Genomic DNA, 21105 nt, shown 5'->3' on the forward strand with positions numbered 1-21105 from the left:
TGAAGTTTGTATTCTGTACAGGCCCAGCCTTGTCAGATGTTTGAGTATGACCTGTAGAGTTGAAGTTCTTTTGCTTTTCTGCAATATATGATCTCCTTAGGCTAGTGCTACTGATTTGGACTAGATAGCCCATATGCATGTACAAATCTACCACATTTTTCTGTGAATTGAAATTTATTAAAAACAAGCATATGTGAGTACACACTTTCAGCTGTACTGTATTACTTTAACCAGTCACCAATAGAAAAGAAAGGAAGGATATGCCTTGAAGCAGGTGGTACATGGCCAGTCAAGCAGGTGGAGGGGACCTTTAAAACCCTAGGACCCTGCTATGTAAAATAGATTAGCAAACAGCACTGTATCTCTCAACAGAGAAACCAGCATGTAATGACTATGGAAGGTGCAGTGAAGAAAGCTAGGTGGAGTTGGCTAAATCTCTACATTCAGCTTGCAGGATCTTTTACTTGTGGGTTGTGGGTTTACTTTGTGTGTGTGTCTTCTTTTTCAAGCAATTTTATACTTTTTATACTTGTTCTGGAGTTGGAAAGCTGGTCAATTTACTACATGTTTGACCACTTGTATGTAATGAATATGTATGTGCAAATGCATGCACTCCTTAATAAGGCAATGATGTCACCATTTTGTAGGAAATACTTAGATTTCACATATTGCAGGGATGGAGAACTGGTGGAGATCCCAACTGTCGCTGGACTCAAACTCTTCTCTGACCATTTGCCGTGCTGCTCGAAGTCGATTGGAGTTAGGAGTCCAACAACAGCTGGAGGAGGGGCATCACAAGTTCCCTAACCCTGGTTTATTGAGCTTCTTCCCCTACTTCAGACAGCCTCCTAAGTCACTGCTGATTTACACCTCTCACACTGCAGCCATCCTAGGTAGTCAGCCTAATGGTGAGACAGACATCAGTTCTCCGTGAACTTAACAAAAAAGGGCTTTGAGAAATTTTAATCCTAAAAGCAGGGTATAAAATACCCAAATGAATTTATAATAGATGAATGTGCTCTGAAAATGCTCAGGGACTACTTGATTTATGTTTGGAAATTCTACAGCTGTTCATAGACACTTAGCTACAGTTGCCGGAACATTTTGAGGGCAGGACCATAGCTCTTGGAGAAGGGCTGCAGCTCTATTAGCAGAGCATGTGCTTTGCATGTAGAAGGTTCCAGGTTCAGTCCCTACATCTACAGAGAAAACCCCATTTGAAAACTGGAAAGTCACTGCTAGTTACTGAGCAAGATGAAACAGTAGCCTGACTGAGTATAAGGCAGCTTCTGGAGTTCTTGAAGGAGCAACCCTGCATAGATTGCAAGTGCTCAAGGCTTAGGACTACCTCCTAGCCCAGCCTTCTGTAGCCTTGGGTGCCCAGATGCAACCTTCATTATTCCCTTCAAACATGACTGATGGTTGGAGTTGATGTGGGCTGTATACCAACAACAACTAGGGACCTGAGCTTGGAAAAGGCTGATTTAGCCCATTGTATTTGATTTTTAAAAGGAAAGCCTTGACCTTTGCTACTCTCTCAAGTTTCTGGTAGCAGTAATTTTGTGAAGTTTTCTAGAAGATACATGTCTTTGTAATTATTAACACAATCTAGTTAAATTTTTAAACACATTAATATTATTTTACACGATATGATTAGGACTTGACCAGTAAACTAACCAGATATATATTTTTTAAAGTGTCAAATGTCTAATTTACCCTGTGCATATTGATATAAGCCAGCACTTTCTTGTTTGGAAAAGGTAGGGGGGGGAAAGATATTTTTTTATATAGGAGATTGTATGTTTTACCTTGAATAACCATGTGTATTTTCCAGATCTCAAAACCTGTTCCTTTTGGGAGGACAAGCAGAGGTAAACATATCCAAGAAGCAGATGTTGAATACAACTGTTCTTCTGTTACTGCTCTGAATAATCAACAATCTAAATTGTCTAGAAAACATTTGTTAACAAAAGATAAGGTAAGAATGCAACAGCATTGCTGATCTGTAGTTCAAGTAGTTGTATAACAAATCACATTTTTATGGAAATTTGCAGTAGCTGCAAATTTGGTTTGAATAGGTCTCTCTTCTACAGCACTGTATTGCAGATTTTTTGATATATGTACACCGAATACTTCCGGGGCTCATAATGTGGTGTTAATACATTTTAAAGTACTGTATTTATGAAACTTAAATGTGTGTGATATATTCACACCCACACCTATAAATATTGTATGTGTGTGTGTCTGTAGGTGATTTTTTTTTTAAAAAAAGGGTTTAAAAATTATCTTTCTTTCTTAAAATAAAATAAAATAAAATAAAAAGCTACTTTTCAAATTCATTCTCCACACTCTGTGCCCTCCTCCCTGCTTTCCTCTAGTGTTGTCCAAGTTTGCTTCTGGCTGCAATTGCAGGCAGTGCAGGGCTGGCCAAGAGAGCAGACAAGTCAGCCTTCATGCCATTTGGTGGATCAGTTGGCAGGGTGTACTATATGAGAAGTGCAGCCAACACAGTCTCCCAGGAGACTTGGAACATGGCTTCCATGATGTGCTCAGCCTCCAGTGGCCCAAGGGCCTATGAACCATAGTTCAGCCTCTTAACATGGTTCTTCCTGATGGTGGCACAGCATGCTGCAGATATGATGTGCTAATACAATGTGAGATGCTGATATTTTTTGCTGCAAATATTCTACTGTAGATTATTTTACAAGGAAAGCTTTTATGTTTAGATCATTTATTGAAAATAGAATACTTCAGACCATTTTTCATTTAAAATTTTAACCTATATCCTTCAGCATTTGACAGATGAAAAAATATTTTGCTTAACAGCTGAGTGGTGAGCGTGAGGCCTCTAAGGCAGTCTGGCAGGATTCCCCATCTCCTAGTCGTTCTTTTAATCCACTGACTTTAAAAATACCATTGCTGAAAATCTTAAAACCTACTTATTTATTTTTGGATGGCATTAAGGTTTCAATGGCTATTTATGCTTTTTATTTTTCCATTCCCTTCCATTATTGTGCTCTTTCTCTCCCCCCCTTCTCCCCCCCCCAGCTACCATACACACACAAATGCTTTGATTTTTATGTTTGTTGTCTGTTTCAGATTTTGATGCATTTGCTCTTAGCACAAAATCTTCTAATTGGCATCTCTTTGTATGCAGTCATGCAAATTTGTAGAAACTCTCCCCCCCCTTTTTTTAATGGAGTCTGGAATTAGGAGATGCTTTTTTTATTTTTCCAGTTTCAGAAACTGGACCACAAGGCTTCCTTCAAACATTCTCCCACTTGTATAGTGGCAAAGCTCACTAAAAGAATTGTGGTGAGACCATCAGGCCACAGTCTGCCCCTGCTATGTTTTAATCTTTGGGGGGGAAATCCATATTGATTCAGAGGTAGCAGTGAGAAATTGAGGCCATGTACAATGCATGGAGAATAATAGTTGTGCTGCGTTCCCTTCCCCCCTTCTTATTTTTAAAAGGCAAGACAAGTGGGAATGCTCAGACTGTATGTGGAGGAATCCAGAGCTAGCAATACAGGGAACTGAATTTCAGGGGCTATTTGGGAAATCCTTCAATGGGAATTGAATAATTGTAAATACCAAGAGTTTCACCCCACCCCCCAATAGTTTGCCTGCAGGAAAGCAGTCAGTTTCAACTTTCATGCAAGTCTCTTTTGTGCAGTCTCAAACATGGGATGGGGTGATCAAGAATGTCATCAGCAGTATCAGTAAGTCACTGATAGTACCAAGTGCTGCTTTTTGGTACTTTGAGGCAAGATACTGCATGAGATGGCCCTCCACCTTGCTGTTGTTTCTCACTTGCTTACCTCTCCCACTGGCCCAGTCCTCTGAGCTAATCAGTGATGCATTCTGGGTTTCTGCTCCTTCTCCTTGCTTGTTCCTTTCAAGAGGGTGGATAAACAAGCAGCAGCAGCAGCAGTGAGGATGAGTATATCAGGATCAGGAGCCTGGAGGTATTGGTAGTGGGTCCCCTACTCTGGGGTACAGGCTTGGACTCTTCCATTTCCTGAAATGTTGATGGCCTGTTGGTGGCCCATGAAACTTGCTCAGCCACATTCCTGGCAGAATTTTCAGTCCAAAGACCTTGCTTGCTGGGAGATGAGCAACATAGGCTGTGATTTGAGCACTAGGAAAATGTGATGCAGCCAATACAAGTGCTACTGTAAGGAAGGGTATTTTGGATCCCATGCAACAAAGTGCAATTCCCTTCCTCCTGATTGTTTAGAAAGGCTTTTAAGAGTATAAGCTTTGAGCCATAGAAATTAATGGAAGCCGTTCCCATTTTTAGATCAGTGACTTACCCATAATAATACAGCAAGTTGGGAAAATTCTAATAGGGTCTAGAGGCTGATTAATTTTAGAATTCAAAGTCTGAATTAAAATAAAGAGAAATACATCTGAGGAGGAGTGTGTAAATGACCTAAAGAGATCTTTACACTCTATAGTTAAATGGTTCACTTTTCATTTAGAAAGTTTCTTGTTGCTAGTTGAAAGCACCAACTACTTGTGCTGAAGAAACTGAAATTGACCAATTCTATGAAGACTTACAAGACCTTATAGAAGTGACACCAAAGAAGGATGTTCTTCTCATTATAGGGGATTGGAATGCTAAAGTAGGGAGTCAAGAGATAAAAGGAACAACTGGCAAGTTTGGCCTTGGAGATCAAAACGAAGCAGGGCAAAGGCTAATAGAGTTCTGTCAAGAGAACAAGCTGGTCATCACAAACACGCTTTTCCAACAACACAAGAGACGACTCTACACATGGACATCACCAGATGGGCAGCATCGAAATCAGATTGATTATATTATCTGCAGCCAAAGATGGAGAAGCTCTATACAGTCAGCAAAAACAAGACCTGGAGCTGACTGTGGCTCAGATCATCAGCTTCTTATAGCAAAATTCAAGCTTAAACTGAAGAAAGTAGGAAAAACCACTGGGCCGGTAAGATACAATCTAAGTCAAATCCCTTATGAATACACAGTGGAAGTGAGGAACAGGTTTAAGGATTTAGATTTGGTGGACAGAATGCCTGAAGAACTATGGATGGAGGCTCGTAACATTATACAGGAGGCAGCAACGAAAACCATCCCAATGAAAAGGAAATGCAAGAAAGCAAAGTGGCTGTCCAATGAGGCCTTACAAATAGCGGGGGAGAGAAGGCAAGCAAAATGCGAGGGAGATGGTGAAAGATACAGGAAATTGAATGCAGATTTCCAAAGAATAGCAAGGAGAGACAAGAAGACCTTCTTAAACGAGCAATGCAAAGAAATAGAGGAAAGCAATAGAATGGGAAGAACCAGAGATCTGTTCAAGAAAATTGGAGATATGAAAGGAACATTTCGTACAAAGATTTCCATAATAAAGGACAAAAGTGGAAAGGACCTAACAGAAGCAGAAGACATCAAGAAGAGGTGGCAAGAATACACAGAGGAATTATACCAGAAAGAAATGGATGTCTCGTATACCCCAGGTAGTGTGGTTGCTGACCTTGAGCCAGACATCCTGGAAAGTGAAGTCAAATGGGCCTTAGAAAGCACTGCAAATAACAAGGCCAGTGGAAGTGATGGTATTCCAGCTGAACTATTTAAAATTTTAAAAGATGATGCTGTTAAGGTGCTACACTCAATATGCCAGCAAGTTTGGAAAACTCAGCAGTGGCCAGAAGATTGGAGAAGATCAGTCTACATCCCAATCCCAAAGAAGGGCAGTGCCAAAGAATGCTCCAACTACCGCACAATTGCACTCATTTCACACGCTAGCAAGGTTATGCTTAAAATTCTACAAGGAAGGCTCAAGCAGTATGTGAACCGAGAACTCCCAGAAGTGCAAGCTGGATTTAGAAGAGGCAGAGGAACCAGAGACCAAATTGCAAACATGCGCTGGATTATGGAGAAAGCTAGAGAGTTCCAGAAAGACATCTACTTCTGCTTCATTGACTATGCAAAAGCCTTTGACTGTGTCGACCACGGCAAACTATGGCAAGTTCTTAAAGAAATGGGAGTGCCAGATCACCTCATCTGTCTCCTGAGAAATCTCTATGTGGGACAAGAAGCTACAGTTAGAACTGGATATGGAACAACTGATTGGTTCAAAATTGGGAAAGGAGTACGACAAGGCTGTATTTTGTCTCCCTGCTTATTTAACTTATATGCAGAATTCATCATGCGAAAGGCTGGGCTGGATGAATCCCTAGCTGGAATTAAGATTGCCGGAAGAAATATCAACAACCTCAGATATGCAGATGACACAACCTTGATGGCAGAAAGTGAGGAGGAATTAAAGAACCTTTTAATGAGGGTGAAAGAGGAGAGCGCAAAATATGGTCTGAAGCTCAACATCAAAAAAACGAAGATCATGGCCACTGGTCCCATCACCTCCTGGCAGATAGAAGGGGAAGAAATGGAGGTAGTGAGAGATTTTACTTTCTTGGGCTCAATGATCACTGCAGATGGTGACAGCAGCCACGAAATTAAAAGACGCCTGCTTCTTGGGAGAAGGGCAATGACAGGCCTAGACAGCATCTTGAGAAGTAGAGACATCACCTTACCAACAAAGGTTCGTATAGTTAAAGCTATGGTTTTCCCAGTAGTGATGTATGGAAGTGAGAGCTGGACCATAAAGAAGGCTGATCGCCGAAGAATTGATGCTTTTGAATTATGGTGCTGGAGGAGACTCTTGAGAGTCCCATGGACTGCAAGAAGATCAAACCTCTCCATACTGAAGGAAATCAACCCTGAGTGCTCACTGGAAGGACAGATTGTGAAGCTGAGGCTCCAGTACTTTGGCCACCTCATGAGAAGAGAAGACTCCCTGGAGAAGACCCTGATGCTGGGAAAGATGGAGGGCACAAGGAGAAGGGGACGGCAGAGGACGAGATGGTTGGATAGTGTTTTCGAGGTTACCAGCATGAGTTTGACCAAACTGCGGGAGGCAGTGGAGGACAGAGGTGCCTGGCGTTCTCTGGTCCATGGGGTCACGAAGAGTCGGACACGACTAAACGACTAAACAACAACAACAACAACAACAACAACAAGTTGAAAGCTTTCTTGGTCCCCTTGGTCATATAAACATAAACTTGTATGTGTGCCCGGTTGAATTCAGTGGACTTTAGTTCCAGCTGAGGTAATTTAGGACTATCACCTAAGGGATATTTACCGTCTTTATATTTACTAGAAAATTTATTTTGAGATAGGGCACTGCCAATTCCAAACACCATGTGTTGGGAACCTCTTTCCTTAGCCAAGGATGACAGAAAGCCCAGCTATATCTGAATATCCAAGGGCATTTGGAAAAAACCCAACACTTCATTGGAAGGCAGGCTTTTAAATCCTTTTTGCTGAGCCTAATGCTGCTTTTATTAATCATAGTTAAACTTTGTAGTGTTGATAAATGTATAATAGTGTTCATATAGTTCTCAAGATGGATTTTTAAACACTTTCAGTTTTACTTAAGTTGTACACGTTCATTTTTATTATGCTTTCATATCCCACTTACTGCTCAAACCAGCCAAAATAGCTTTATGTTAAGAATAATCCATCCATGAAATATTGTAGAATTGGAGTCATGAGAGGAATGAGCTGCCACTGTTTTTTCTTTATTTATTGCAGAAGTTTTACAAGCCCTTAAGATAAATTGATTTTGAAAGCGTAAGAGATTTTATTACAGATAGAATCTAAGTCTGAATTGCATGGAATCAAAAATTGAATTTAAGCTTTAAGTTTGGTTAGTAACTAAATATTTTTGTTTGCAATACTAAATTAATGCATTAAATTTAAGATATCCTAGGCACTACCTAGGGACACGGGTGGCACTGTGGGTTAAACCACAGAGCCTAGGACTTGCCGATCAGAAGGTCGGCGGTTCAAATCCCCGCGATGGGGTGAGCTCCCGTTGCTCGATCCCTGCTCCTGCCAACCTAGCAGTTCGAAAGCATGTCAAAGTGCAAGTAGATAAATAGGTACCGCTCCGGCGGGAAGGTAAACGGCGCTTCCGTGCGCTGCTCTGGTTCACTAGAAGCGGCTTAGTCATGCTGGCCCCATGACCCAGAAACTGTACACCAGCTCCCTCGGCCAATAAAACCCCAGAGTCAGCCACAACTGGACCTAATGGTCAGGGGTCCCTTTACACCTTTAGGCACTACCTCTTTCAGCTCTATATACTTTTCAGAGCTTATTTGTACCTGAGTAGCTTAACCAGAAGGTGGAGTAACTGAGAAGGGTATGGGGGGAGGTGAGTTATTTGGGGAAAGGAAACTGGACTGCCCTGCAACTCCTATCAAATAACTGGTCAGCTGTGTCTGTGTTCACTGATCTGTAAACATCACAATCCAGAGCTTTCCAGCACTGCCATGCAAAAACATGGATCCAATGTACAGATACTTATGGATCATCATCATTTGTGCAAGGAATCCCCTCAAAACCATTATCAAAACATATGTCTTTGTGCCTTCTGTGGCTGGTTTTGTTGTCATCTTATATAAAGACCATGGAAATCCACGAGGATATTGGGGTCTGCCATAGAGAATGCCCTCTCCAGGACCACCACCACCCAAACTCCTGAGGGTAGTGGAACTACCAAGAAGCCCCTTCTGCTGACCTGGGAGGGGCTGTAGGGTTTCCATAACATAGGTTAAAGGGTTTTTCTGTCTCAGAAAGGTAGGATATTTCAGGTTAGAATACATCGCCAAAGACATTTTAAAGCAAATGCATAAATACTGTTTTTTATTTTTATTTTTAAAACGCATCTTTTCAATATGCTTTTAAGAGTTAATGCAATGCTTTTATGGATTTTCAACAGACTTACGTTTGGGTTTTTTTCCTTCCTTTTGCTAATGATGTGGAAATTGACAGAACCAAGAAAATCATGAAAGAAGATTTGCCAAAAATTCCTCCTCTGCTGAAGAAGAAACAAGACATTTTATCATGCACAAAAAAGTCAGAAACACTAAAGGCGAAGGCAGATCTGCTGTTCCATATACAGGAGACAGCAGTTCGGTAATGGAATCTGCAGCAAATGGAAGTCAGACTGAAGGCAGTGAAAAAGAAGCAAGTCATTCTGAAAGTAGCATTGGTGCAGACAGTGAGGCCTCTGAAAGCGAAAGTCATTCTAAGCAAACTGCTTCCAGCAGAGCTTGTAGCACACCTGGTGTGTGCACTGATGAGCATAAACATTTATCTGCAAACATTAAATCACAGTGTAACAAATCAAGTGATGGCGGTACAGAGGGACTTACTACTGGCTTATCAAACCTCTGCTTGGGTAGCGGTGTCAGTGAGACTGAAGAGACTCTCAGTAGAGATCAGCTGTCAAGTCTGTCCAACAACATAGACGTTTCAGCAGAGAACCCCACGTTACTGCAAAACCCTCAAAATGCTTTCCAGACTCTTTCTCAGTGTTACATAACTAGTTCTAAAGAATGTTCAGTCCAGTCATGCCTCTACCAGTTTACATATGTGGAGCTCTTAATGGGAAACAACAAACTTTTGTGTGAGAAGTGTACGGAACGGAAACAGAAGCAGCAGAAGAAAGGAAATTTCACAGGTAATGAAATGGTGGCTGAGTATATTGTTTCACATAGACAACTTTCTAGGGTCCAAAGGAGTGTATGATTCTGGCACACTTGTGGGGGGATGGGGAATGTATTATATGCCTTCAAAAGCAGCCACCATCCTGCATGGTAAACTGCATTTGAAACAGAGAGGAATTTCAAAGACCTTTTGTCACCTGGCATGAAAGTCCGCTCTCCAGAGATAAAGTTCAGAACTCTCTTTGGGCATTTCCAAGACCTTGATCAGCCTAAAATAGTCCTTTGGATTATGGCTGAATAACCAAGAGACCCTGAAAAGCTGTATGATTGCACCACAGAACACAACCAGTGACATTTAAGAGACTGAACTTATGTGCATTTTTGAGGGCAACCTGTTCATCTCACCATGTCTTTGCAAATCTTTTTGACCTCAATACAAACCATTATATTTGTATGACACAAGCACAAATGGGGCCTGCAACATAAGGTTGTGGTGTGCAGTGCTCCCGTGCAGGATTCGGGACAGTTGGTTGTCATTCTATGCCCAATCAGGCAAGCTCAGTCCTCTTTGGCTGTCTCTCTACAGAACTTGAGATTCTCCAGAGCATGTTAATAACGTCCCTCTTCTGTGTGAATAATGCCATTTTGGCTACAAATGCACTCAATTACATATTGATGTGATACATTCAAAGCACTTCAAATTTAAAAAAAACAAGAAACTCCACAAAACCTTAACTCTAATTGGCATATAATACAAGGCTTGTGATTGATGAAATTTATGCAGATTCCCCAGATATGTAATTTATTCCAGTAGCATAAATAGGTTTGTCTATACATGCATGTGTGATTTATATATTCTAGACGACCTAAATAAATACGACATTTGTCACCATCTTTCATTAGTTTGTATTTGTATATTAATGCCCTCTTGTGGCCAAAATGCATTTACAGTGTTTTTCTTCTTCTATTGATGTCTCCCAGTTCCTCTCAGCAAAATCACTCCAACGTGAAAGAGATGGAGATTTGTCTTGTGATTTGTAAACATGGGAAATAATGCAGTTGGAGAGTGGCTAGGTGGCAATAGTTGCCTCTAGCTGAATTTTCTCTGGCAGAAACTTACTCCCTTCAGAACATAATTTAGGAGTTTAGCAATATGACTTGCTGGACCAGACTGAGGTCTGTCTACTTCCACAAGTTGTTTGCCCTTAGTACCCGATAATCAGAGATATATTGCTTCAGTGCATGGAAACACTGTTTTGAGTGTCCGGGCCAATTAAAAATTGATGTGTTTCTTCCATGACTGTATCTATCTGTTTTAAAAGTGGATTTACTGTAAATTTTTTACACAAATTTGTATGTGTGAGTTATAAATCATAACATCGAACACCGTGTCTGTTGTAAGTTCATATGACTGAATATCATCCATGTTCACCTGTATAAAACATGGGGAAAGCACACAGTCCTGATGAGCAGTAATATCATATACTTCCTGTACTGTACATGAAGGTTTTTCTTCTTTTCAGAACTGATAGTTGCTATTGAAGTAGGACTTACATAAATTTGCTGTGCTAGAGGCAACAGGACTTCCCAGAGCCATTCCTTTAGTTTGACTATAAAATTAATAATCAAATCTGAAATATTTTTTCTCCAATATTATGTCCAAAATATCCAGCAAAAAAAGAGAGGTCCTTCTGACCATTTTTGAACATTCAATATGTTCACTGAGCCAGTGTTCTCAGTAGAAAGTCTAATGGAATTAGATCTTGGAGACTTTTGGCTCAGATATTTAGCTGTGTTGGTGACTTTAGGGAAATCATTGCTTATTTAACCTCAGCTGCCATCTGAAAAATAGGAATATAGGACTATTACTAAACATTCATCTTTCTGGATTTTTGTGGGGATTGTATGCATACTTAAAATACTACAGAAAATAAAAAATACTGCCATGCTTTTTAAATTGGTATTTTTTTTTCTGTACAGAAAAGAAAATAGAAGGTGTATATACAAATGCCAGGAAGCAGCTGTTGATTTCTTCGGTTCCTGCTGTTCTTGTTCTCCATCTGAAAAGATTTCATCAGGTAAAGTCTTGAAATAAGGTGTTATTGAAAGGAGTTATAATTTTGGACTGTACTGAACTTCTGTAAAACTGTATTTTCTCCAGAGTGACTAGTGATTCTTCTGCTGATGAAAATTATCCTCATCCATGTCACATTTTGACTGTGGAAGAAATATCAAAGACTTGATCCTTTTATACACAGCCAAAGAAAATTGTGTTTTAGGGTGGTAACCATTGCTAATCCTACTCTGACCAGACCCCATTGAAGTTAACACACATGACTAACAAAGGTTCATGAATTTCAAAGAGTCTACTCTGAGTAGGATTTGTTGGCTCTTAATGTTGTGTACTGCCTTGTTATATTTTCTATGACTGTGTGGTTTATAAATAAATAAGGTAGAAATAACTAAGCCATTATGTTAAGTGGGTCTTTAGATTTATAGGATTTTGTTAAAATGCAGTTTAGTTCTGTACAATACATAATTTCAACAGATGCAGCCTTTCTCTTTGTGGTACTGCAATTTAGCCTTCTATGTTGCATTTCTTCATGACTGAATTTAGCAATTTTCTTAACAACGTAACAAGTAAATAAATAAATTTGTCAGTGTATGTATACTGTTCTTGCCATTGCAGTCGATTCAGAATTCTTGAATTTAAAAAGTTCAGTACTGTGCTTTTGCAGTACAGCTGGATTCAGGTGGCACTCAAGTAGAAACAGTAAATATTTCATTTCTTCTTCAGGCTGGTATGAGTCTAAGGAAAGTAAACCGTCATGTGGATTTCCCTCTTGTTTTGGACTTGGCTCCGTTTTGTTCTGCTTCTTGCAAGGTATGGCATGTCAGAAGCACCATTTCAATTTATACAGTACTTCAAAGATAATTTTAGGCTTCAGTTTTTACAGCTGTCTTTGTTTTCAAGTGAAGCCTAAGGCTTCCCCTTAAATTACAGAAAGCCTCATTTCTCTGCCAAGTCAAGATAGCTGTATTGAATTGGTAATAGCTTAAAAAAACCACACCTTTTGCTAGCCTAAGATGTAGAATTAGTGAAGGCTTGTCACTGTTTTTGCTAATTGTTATATTTTTAAGCTGAGTATGTTCTCAAAACTCACTGCATAGAAATCACATTTCCCCCTTTCTGTCTCTCTTTTGTTTTTGCAATGAAGAATGTGGCAGATGGTGGGAAAGTTCTCTATTCTCTTTATGGAATAGTGGAGCATAGTGGGTCCATGCGAGGAGGTCACTATGCAGCATATGTGAAAGTCAGAGCACCATCCAAAAAGATTTTGGAACACATTTCTAGCAACAGAAATGTTCAAGGTATGTACCTAAATAAAATGATGTATTTTGGGGACATGCACATCTAGTACATTAAATGCATGCCCTTTTCTCGGTATCACGCAGTTGGTTTTATCAGTTCAGTACTTCTGCAGGCTACAATAACCATTTATCTTTTAGATCCAGCCCACCTTTTTCCAGCAAAAGGACAATTAAGACATTCCGTTTCTTACGCTTGCAATAATTTGCACATTCAAGATTTCCAGGTCATAAATAGTAACTTTTGAATCTGGATGCTGGAAAATTCAGGACATACTGAAGGAAGTACTTCTTCACACAGCACATGATAATTAAAACAATGGAATTCTCTCCCACACAAGGTAGTAATAATGGCCACCAACTTGGATGGCATTAAAATATTAGGCAGGCGCATGGACAGTAAGGCCATGAATGGCTAGTAGTCATGATGACTCTGTTGGAAGTAGTAAGGCTCTGAATACCAGTTGTTGGAAGTCAGTGGGGAGAGCACTATTGCACTTAGGTTCTGCTCATAGGCTTCTCATAGGCATCTGGTTAGCCACCATGACAAAAGAGTGCTGGACTTGATGGGTCATCAGGGCCCTTCTTAACATTTACTGCTAAAATCTTGTATCTTCTACATTGGAGATAATATGTCATTTAACATTGTTCAGGACTCTGTGTAGTATCCAGGACCGCTGGATATTTGTGCTGTAGACTCAATGATTCTGAATTTACAAAGCAGGCCCATAAAATGGGTATCTTCAGAAGCTAAGTTTTCTCTTTTTTTAAATATCAGTGTGTAGCCTGCACAGAAGCAGAAATGTATTTGTAACATGGACAAGTTCCTAGTGAAATCTCAAGAGGCTAGAAAGGAGGAGAAATCCACTGCTCATGTAGTGGGGTTTTGGTGCTCTGTGCACTTTTATTTCCATTTCTTCTCTGTCCCCCTGCCCCCAGTTACTGGCCCTTGTCTCCCTGCCCAAGCACAGAGCAGTGGAAGTATCCAACAAAGTAGCTTCAGTTTTCAAGGCCACCCTAGCTCACTTCAACATGCAGTTGGGAAAACACTGCCTTTCCTCATTTGTACTCTTTTGCTAAGACAATTTTCAAAGCTGGCAGTACTGAGAATATGAAAACAAAGTTTCAGTGAATTTTATACAATAGCAAACCTTCAAAATTCTTACAGTTACTGGCTTAGTCATATTGTATTCTCTTTTGCACTATGATGGTAATTAATAACTCTTTTTGTTTTGTTTTTTTGCATTTCAGGTTTGAAAGACTCTGTAGGAGCCACTGCAGGACAGTGGGTATATGTCAGTGATACCCATGTACAAGCAGTTACAGAATCAAGAGTATTAAATTCACAAGCTTACTTGCTTTTCTATGAAAGAATACTGTAGCTGTAATCAATACTGAAAGTCTAAGTTATTTTTGTGTTTTCTTAAATGCAGCAGTACATGTAAATATTGTGCTTTTATCTGTTCTCTAAAACAAAATTTACCATGATTTCTTACTTTAAAAACAATGCCTTGCATTCTGAGAAGCTGGTGCATGCACAAAGCACCTAGATGCACACATAAGTAGGGTAGCTTACTATGCTGATTGGCAGCTGCCCATCAAAGAGCAGAGGATGCAGTTTCAGCACCCTATGTTGCTGCTTTTGGAAGGGGCATGTTGAGCTGCCACCAGAGTGGAGGAACAGAAAATCACCTCATGTGTAAGTGGAAATAACTTCATGTTTCCCTGAATATAAGCCCACATGCTCATTATTTAAATCCCCAATATGCATTTGAAACAATGTGCTTGAAAACTGAATACTGTAGTAAAATTTCAGTTTCGGATAAGCAAAATTTTAAAAAACATGAATTGAGAAATGAACTGGAGTTGTGCCTGATTTTTCCTTAATACAGAAGTAGGGTTGCAGCTCACATAAGCAGTCTCTTTCTCCACCTTTCTCTTGCAAAAAGGGGAGGCAGAGGACTGTACAGCAGAGACTAGAGCAAAATTATTCCACCTAATTTTGGTGATTTCCCCCCTCCCACTGCAAGCTAGTATAACACAACCCTCACTGTGCAGCCCTCTCCTTTGGAGAAGGCTTTTTCGGGGGAGTATAGAAGGGAGTGGGGAAGAGAGAGAGAGATTGCACAGGCTTTCTGTTTGTGCAACCATTAAGAGTTAGCCTGTGCCATTCACTAATCGTGTTCCTTTAAAACATTGCTGTAGTTTAAGTTGCAAGCTCAGCAATTGAGTTCTACTCTGTTGTGTATGCTTTAGTTGAGATTCCTGCATTGCAGGGGGCTGGACTGGATGACCCTCGGGGTCCCTTCTAACTTTACAATTCTGTCAGTTCATATATTTAAAAAAAGGCATGTTGCACAGTTCTTCTAGAACTGATTCTCTTCTGAATGCATGTTGAGTTCTATATGCAGAAAGTTGAGTACATCAGGGAGTAGATTAGAACAGAACCATTAAAACAGAACCTTTCTACCTTATGTGCTCCCTTTTCACATTAAGGAGTCTTGACATGGGAGTATATTCAGTTATGCACCATGACTATAGTCACTATGCTACTTTTTCAGAACATTTGACTTTGCTTATAGATATAGTAACAACAAACACAATGCAACAGGCTGTTTTTGACTATGTAACTTCTATTTCAAGCACAATTGAACATATAATATCTCACAAGTCCATTCGGTTCCTAAATTGGCATATTGGCAATAACCACAATATGATATGCTTATCTTATGATTTTCCACGTACAGTGGTACCTCTGGATACGAACGGATCCATTCCGTAGCCCAGTTCGCATCCTGAAGTAAACGTAAGACGCGTCTGCGCGGGTTGCGTTTCGCCGCTTCCGCGCATGACGTCATTTTGAGCGTCTGCGTTATTTCCGGGTCGCCGCGGAGTGCGACCCAAAAATATTCATCCCGAAGCTACTTCAACCCAAGGTATGACTGTGTCGCTGCTTTGAGGATTCTAACATTCCTTGTATGTAGATATCAGATCAGATGGAAAACTTGAAGGTATGGCACGACAAGGATTCCAGGATAATACCTTGTTTTGCCCAACCGGGCTTCGTCAGCTGTGCATACTCTAAATTAAACAAACATCATGTAACATAATCCTTATACAAACTAAGTAACATAACATACAAATTAAACAAGTTTACATACCATATTCTTGTATGACGGAAACATGGAACAAAATAAATCCAATCACTGGCCAAAGTTCCTTTTTAAACAGAGAGGCAGTATAGATTCTAACTCTCCTGACCATCCATTGGACTTTAATTTCTCTTGATATGTTCTGTTTGCATGATGTGTTGGTCTATGGAATTACACTTTGTGAGATATTATATGTTGAATTGTGATTGAAATACAAGTTACATAGTCAAAAACAGGCTGTTATGTTGTGTGTGTTGTTACCAGGATTGTACTTACGTAGCCTAAGGTTTAGTAGTGTTTTGCATTTGCTTATAGATATCCAAATATACTTTCTAGTCGTACATTATGTTCTCTGCCATTTTTATCTGCAAAGCATCATATAATCAAGCATGCTGATTTACTGCACACCCAACATTTTAGGGTGGTGACTGGATAACTTATAATTATACATTTTCTTAGTTTCTGTGATTTACACAATATAAACTCTACCGACTGTACTCAACTTTTTTTCCTATTAAATATGGGGTGGGGGTATATTGCTGTCTCTTACAAAGGATCAGGGCTGCTGTTTATAACTGTCCTCAATAATATGGATTTATGCATATTATTTCTGTTGTGCAGAGGACAGTGGGACTAGCTCTGCATGTGAAATGCAGTTTTTTTACTTCTTATTTTTTACCTGTGCACCACATGATCTACTTTTAGGACTTGGAGAATTTTAAAGAAAAATTATAATCTCTTTGTGGATGCTCCTTTTCAGCTTCAGGACAATCCAAGTTTCTCCTGTGCAATGAACCCCTCATATTCTAGGATACTCTTTAAATTGTAGCCATTGGGTTCCAGCCAGTTATGTGTCTTAGCCAATGGTAAGGCTTCCATCAATGGAATGGGGAGGAAAGCAGTTTGGCGTGGGGTGGGGGGGCTTCCAGAGCATATTTAAGGGAAGTAAGGGGCTGCAAGAGGGAGGAGGAATCATGGGAAATTGTTTCCCTTTCCAGTCACAGCAGCTTTGCTTACCAGCAGAGCAACACTGTTGGATATAACCCACTGCCTGCTAAAAACAAAAGAGTCAATTTAACAAGCAGTATAATGGGACAGCAGTGCGTGTGTCATGCACATACGTATCCATCTATCTCTGAGTAGTTTCTTGCAGAATACATCCAGAATGTCTCCATACCCACCTCACTAATTCCAATTTTAATGATAATTTATTGATATTATGCTATAATCCCAGCACTGGAGAGAGAGTTGTTGTGACCTGTAGTAATCCATGATGATCCACATTTAATCTGATAATTTAAAGTAAATTAATCAGTTTCAGTGAGTGATCATTTCCAGATTACGTATCTATCCCAACAAATCCATCACTCACCCATGCACATTTAGAACAATGTAGCTTACTCAGATGTACCCTTTTATGCACAATCATATCCAGAATTTATTTTAAATACTGCATTCCAGCACTTTGGGGATAAGACATGAAGATTCAAGTGCATACAGGAATTTGTTATCTGTTTCAACAGGGGTTAAAACCTCTTACACTGAAAGGAAATGGTACCTATTCATCGGTACGGGAGTTCTGAAGAATGCATACACAAGCTCTGGAATGTGATTTATGTTTTGGTTTCTACATGAAATAAAGACATTATATTTAAAAAATTCAGTGGCACCTTTCTAAAAAGCATCCTTTAAAATTCACGCAATCCAAAGTTAAATTCTGTCAAATTAAAAGGGAGTTAACTACACTTTTTTAATGCTCACATTAAAATCAGTGGGCTTTAAATATGCTTCGCTTTGGCTGGCTCATGATAGCAAATGAACAGTATATGGGTTCTGCTCATGCTACAAAAGCCGAATTAGCTATCTGCTTCTGGAGCTATCATAGTTGAGTGGTTTTCTGTGATTTTTGGAAAAAGGATCTCTGCCCGAATCTCCCTTGCAATCTCCTTGTACTACCTCAGGTTTTCACCTCTTGCATTTATATTCAGCCCTAGAATTAGAATTCAGTATCCCAATAACAGACACGCTCCACCATCACATATTCTCCCTCTCCCTCTTTGCTTTCCCCCCATACGTTTCAAAGTTTTAAGCCTTTTGAAATGGCTCCTGACCTTTGACTTCTTTTTCTCTATACTTGCATGCCCATGTTAGTGTAGTTGTGGTTCAGACTGAAATCAGACCTCTGACTGTAAAACACTTCCTTAGATAAGGAAGCACCATAGAAGGAAATCTGATACTATTGTAGTATGGTAACTGAGCAGTGCAAGTGGCACCATCTTCTGGCTAAATCTTGGAACTGCACACTGTAAAACCTGGATCTATTGGAATTTAGGCTACAAAGTTTCAGGCCAGTACTTCCCAAGGAAAGGGTTTCGCTTAGCAACTCGAGAGTCGCTGTGAGTTTTATGTATAAGGCACAATGAGAACTTGATTTGCCTGTTGGGAACAGCAGTGTGTTGAAAAGAAGTCTAGAATTTCAAAATACTTAATTTCGAAATGAAGTATTTTATCTTTTTCCTCAATGGTTTACATATGATAGATTAAACCAGGGAACTTTGTGAGGCAGATGATACTTGGAATAAATTTAGAATGCACTATGAATAACAGATTTTCTATTCCTTAATATTTCAGTATACTAGTAAACTTGGATTATATTAAAATATTCAGGCCAATAATATATTGCAGAGGATACTTGTGTAATGATGAGCAAGGAGAAATGCAAGCATAATTTACTTTGTATGTGCAATAAATGAACCTATTACTGTATTTTTACATATTTTATGTATAAAATGTATAGAGAATGTTAAACAGGAATATGTATTTAATTGAATGGAGGCAAAATATGAAAATGTCTGCTAAATATATACCATTGGGATACAAAAACACTTGTTTATTTTTGATTGTCAAAATAAAACATAAAAGTCAGCACACAAGTTGCGAAAAATGTTCAGTTTACATTTATTTGAAGGGGTAAGATAAATTATTAACTGAAATCTGGTGTCATATTCTGGTTTCTAAATTATTCTTTCTCCAAGCTTACTTTATTCAGTATGTGGGTTCATTAAAGTCACCCCACTTTAGGATGGGAAAGGGCTTATTTTGAACCCACAGCTTACCCAGAATCTATCGTTCCCTTACTTCTCTGAGGTGTGTTTTATATTTAAGATGTTGGAAAATAATAGTGGGAAATTTCCAGAAATGAATGTCAGGTGTTAAACAGATTATTGTGTTTGATTTCACTAAGTCGGGTGGGGGGATCATGCCTTCCCTAACTTGCCAAATGATTCTTTTACTATTAAGCTCATGGGATGGATGTGGTTGTCCCCAGCATCATCTCCCTTATCTTTGCTTTGGTTAAGTGCTGTCACTGTGAGGAGTCAGAGAAGAGACACAGGCAGGCAATCTGGCCCATGCACCTCTTGAGATCCAGCTGCAGATGGTTAGAGCTATGTTATGTCTTTTTGAATGATGCTGTGCTCTGCAGTTTGCCCCTTACTACTTGCCTGTTCTGCGAGTTGTAAAGTTTCCAATAATCAGGTGGAAACAAATGAATGTGAGGTAGATTGGATCAGGGTCCTTTCCTACTCATAAGCTCAGGGGTCGATCCAAGTCCCTGGCCAACAATGGCAGGGATTGATGGAGCAGCACAGCTCTGCTGCTCATACCAGACAAGGTGGAAGGTAGGAAGAATACTCTTGCTGCACCAGATACCCCTTTGCTGCTGGCAGTGGCTTCAGCTGGCCTATTGCTACAGCTTCCCTCATGACAGAGCTGGGCAGGACTAAGCAGAGGGACACACCCACATCATGCAAATCCCTTCCATCACAGAATGTGAAAATACATTAACATAATTTGAATACAGCATGAGTTTATGCATATTTGCTCAGAATCAGTATAGCATAGCATAGTACAGTGGTACCTCGGGTTACAAGCGCTTCAGGTTACAGACTCCACTAACCCTGAAATAGTACCTCGGGTTAAGAACTTTGCTTCAGGATGAGAACAGAAATCGTGCTCTGGTGGTGCAGCGGCAGCCGGAGGCCCCATTAGCTAAAGTAGTGCTTCAGGTCAAGAACAGACCTCCAGAACGAATTAAGTTCTTAACCAGAGGTACCACTGTAGTTAAGAGTGTCAGATTAGGATCTGGGAAACCAGGCTTCAACTCATCACTCAACAGTCTTGCTTGCACCAGGCACATCTCTTAGCCTAACGTTCCTTGCAGGGTTGTGGAAAGGATGAAATGTGGACCTTGGGCTAATTTAAGGAACGGTGGGATATAAATTAATGATTAAAAGTATTGCGTTTAATAAATCTATTTCAGATAAGAATGCACAAGATTGCAGTTAAATGTTCTGTGGGTTTTATGTAGATAAGAGTTTTAAAGAGTTCTGTTGGTTCTATCTAGATAAGAAGGCTGTGGCTGCAGTGCACCCACAAATTCTGGGCATATTTATTTGGACATAAAGCTGCGATGACCTGTATACTTACTATGAAGTAGGTTGCACTCAAATTCAGCGGGACTAACTGCAAAGCAAACTTGCATGGAAACGAGCAGCATGTCACATTCACTGCCACAGATTTTTATTTCTAAATAAATTGATGCTTTTGAATTCTAGTGCTGGAGGAGACTCTTGAGAGTCCCATGGACTGCAAGAAGATGAAACCTATCCGTTCTGAAGGAAATCTGCCCTGAGTGCTCACTGGAAGGACAGATCGTGAAGCTGAGGCTCCAATACTTTGGCCACCTCATGAGAAGAGAAGACTCCCTGGAAAAGACCCTGATGTTGGGAAAGATGGAGGGCACAAGGAGAAGGGGACGACAGAGGACGAGATGGATGGACAGTGTTCTCGAAGCTACCAGCATGAGTCTGACCAAACTGCGGGAGGCAGTGGAAGACAGGAGGGCCTGGCGTGCTCTGGTCCATGGGGTCACGAAGAGTCGGACACGACTAAACAACAACAAAAAATGTTTATAATTGCAGTTTAGGGCGGCGTTAGATGTAGGTCACTCCGACTACTTCATTTGTCGTGCTTGCAACCT

The 21105-nt window shown here is 40.0% G+C and overlaps 1 protein-coding gene across 1 annotated transcript in view; it reads left to right on the forward strand.

Annotated features, from left to right (window-relative positions):
• USP45 (ubiquitin specific peptidase 45) overlaps nucleotides 1-19008 on the forward strand; it is a 36864-nt gene extending 17856 nt beyond the window's left edge. Inside the window, exons 8-13 of the mRNA XM_081904631.1 lie at nucleotides 1835-1978; nucleotides 8867-9557; nucleotides 11524-11621; nucleotides 12341-12427; nucleotides 12762-12915; nucleotides 14164-19008. Of these exons, the coding sequence (XP_081760757.1) occupies nucleotides 1835-1978; nucleotides 8867-9557; nucleotides 11524-11621; nucleotides 12341-12427; nucleotides 12762-12915; nucleotides 14164-14294 (1305 nt within the window). The 3' untranslated portion in view covers nucleotides 14295-19008. The remainder of the gene's footprint in view (nucleotides 1-1834; nucleotides 1979-8866; nucleotides 9558-11523; nucleotides 11622-12340; nucleotides 12428-12761; nucleotides 12916-14163) is intronic.
• The last annotated feature ends 2097 nt before the right edge of the window (nucleotides 19009-21105 follow it).

This window comes from Podarcis melisellensis (assembly GCF_964234715.1).
Source record: "Podarcis melisellensis genome assembly, chromosome: 3".
NCBI classification, from domain to species: domain Eukaryota; kingdom Metazoa; phylum Chordata; class Lepidosauria; order Squamata; family Lacertidae; genus Podarcis; species Podarcis melisellensis.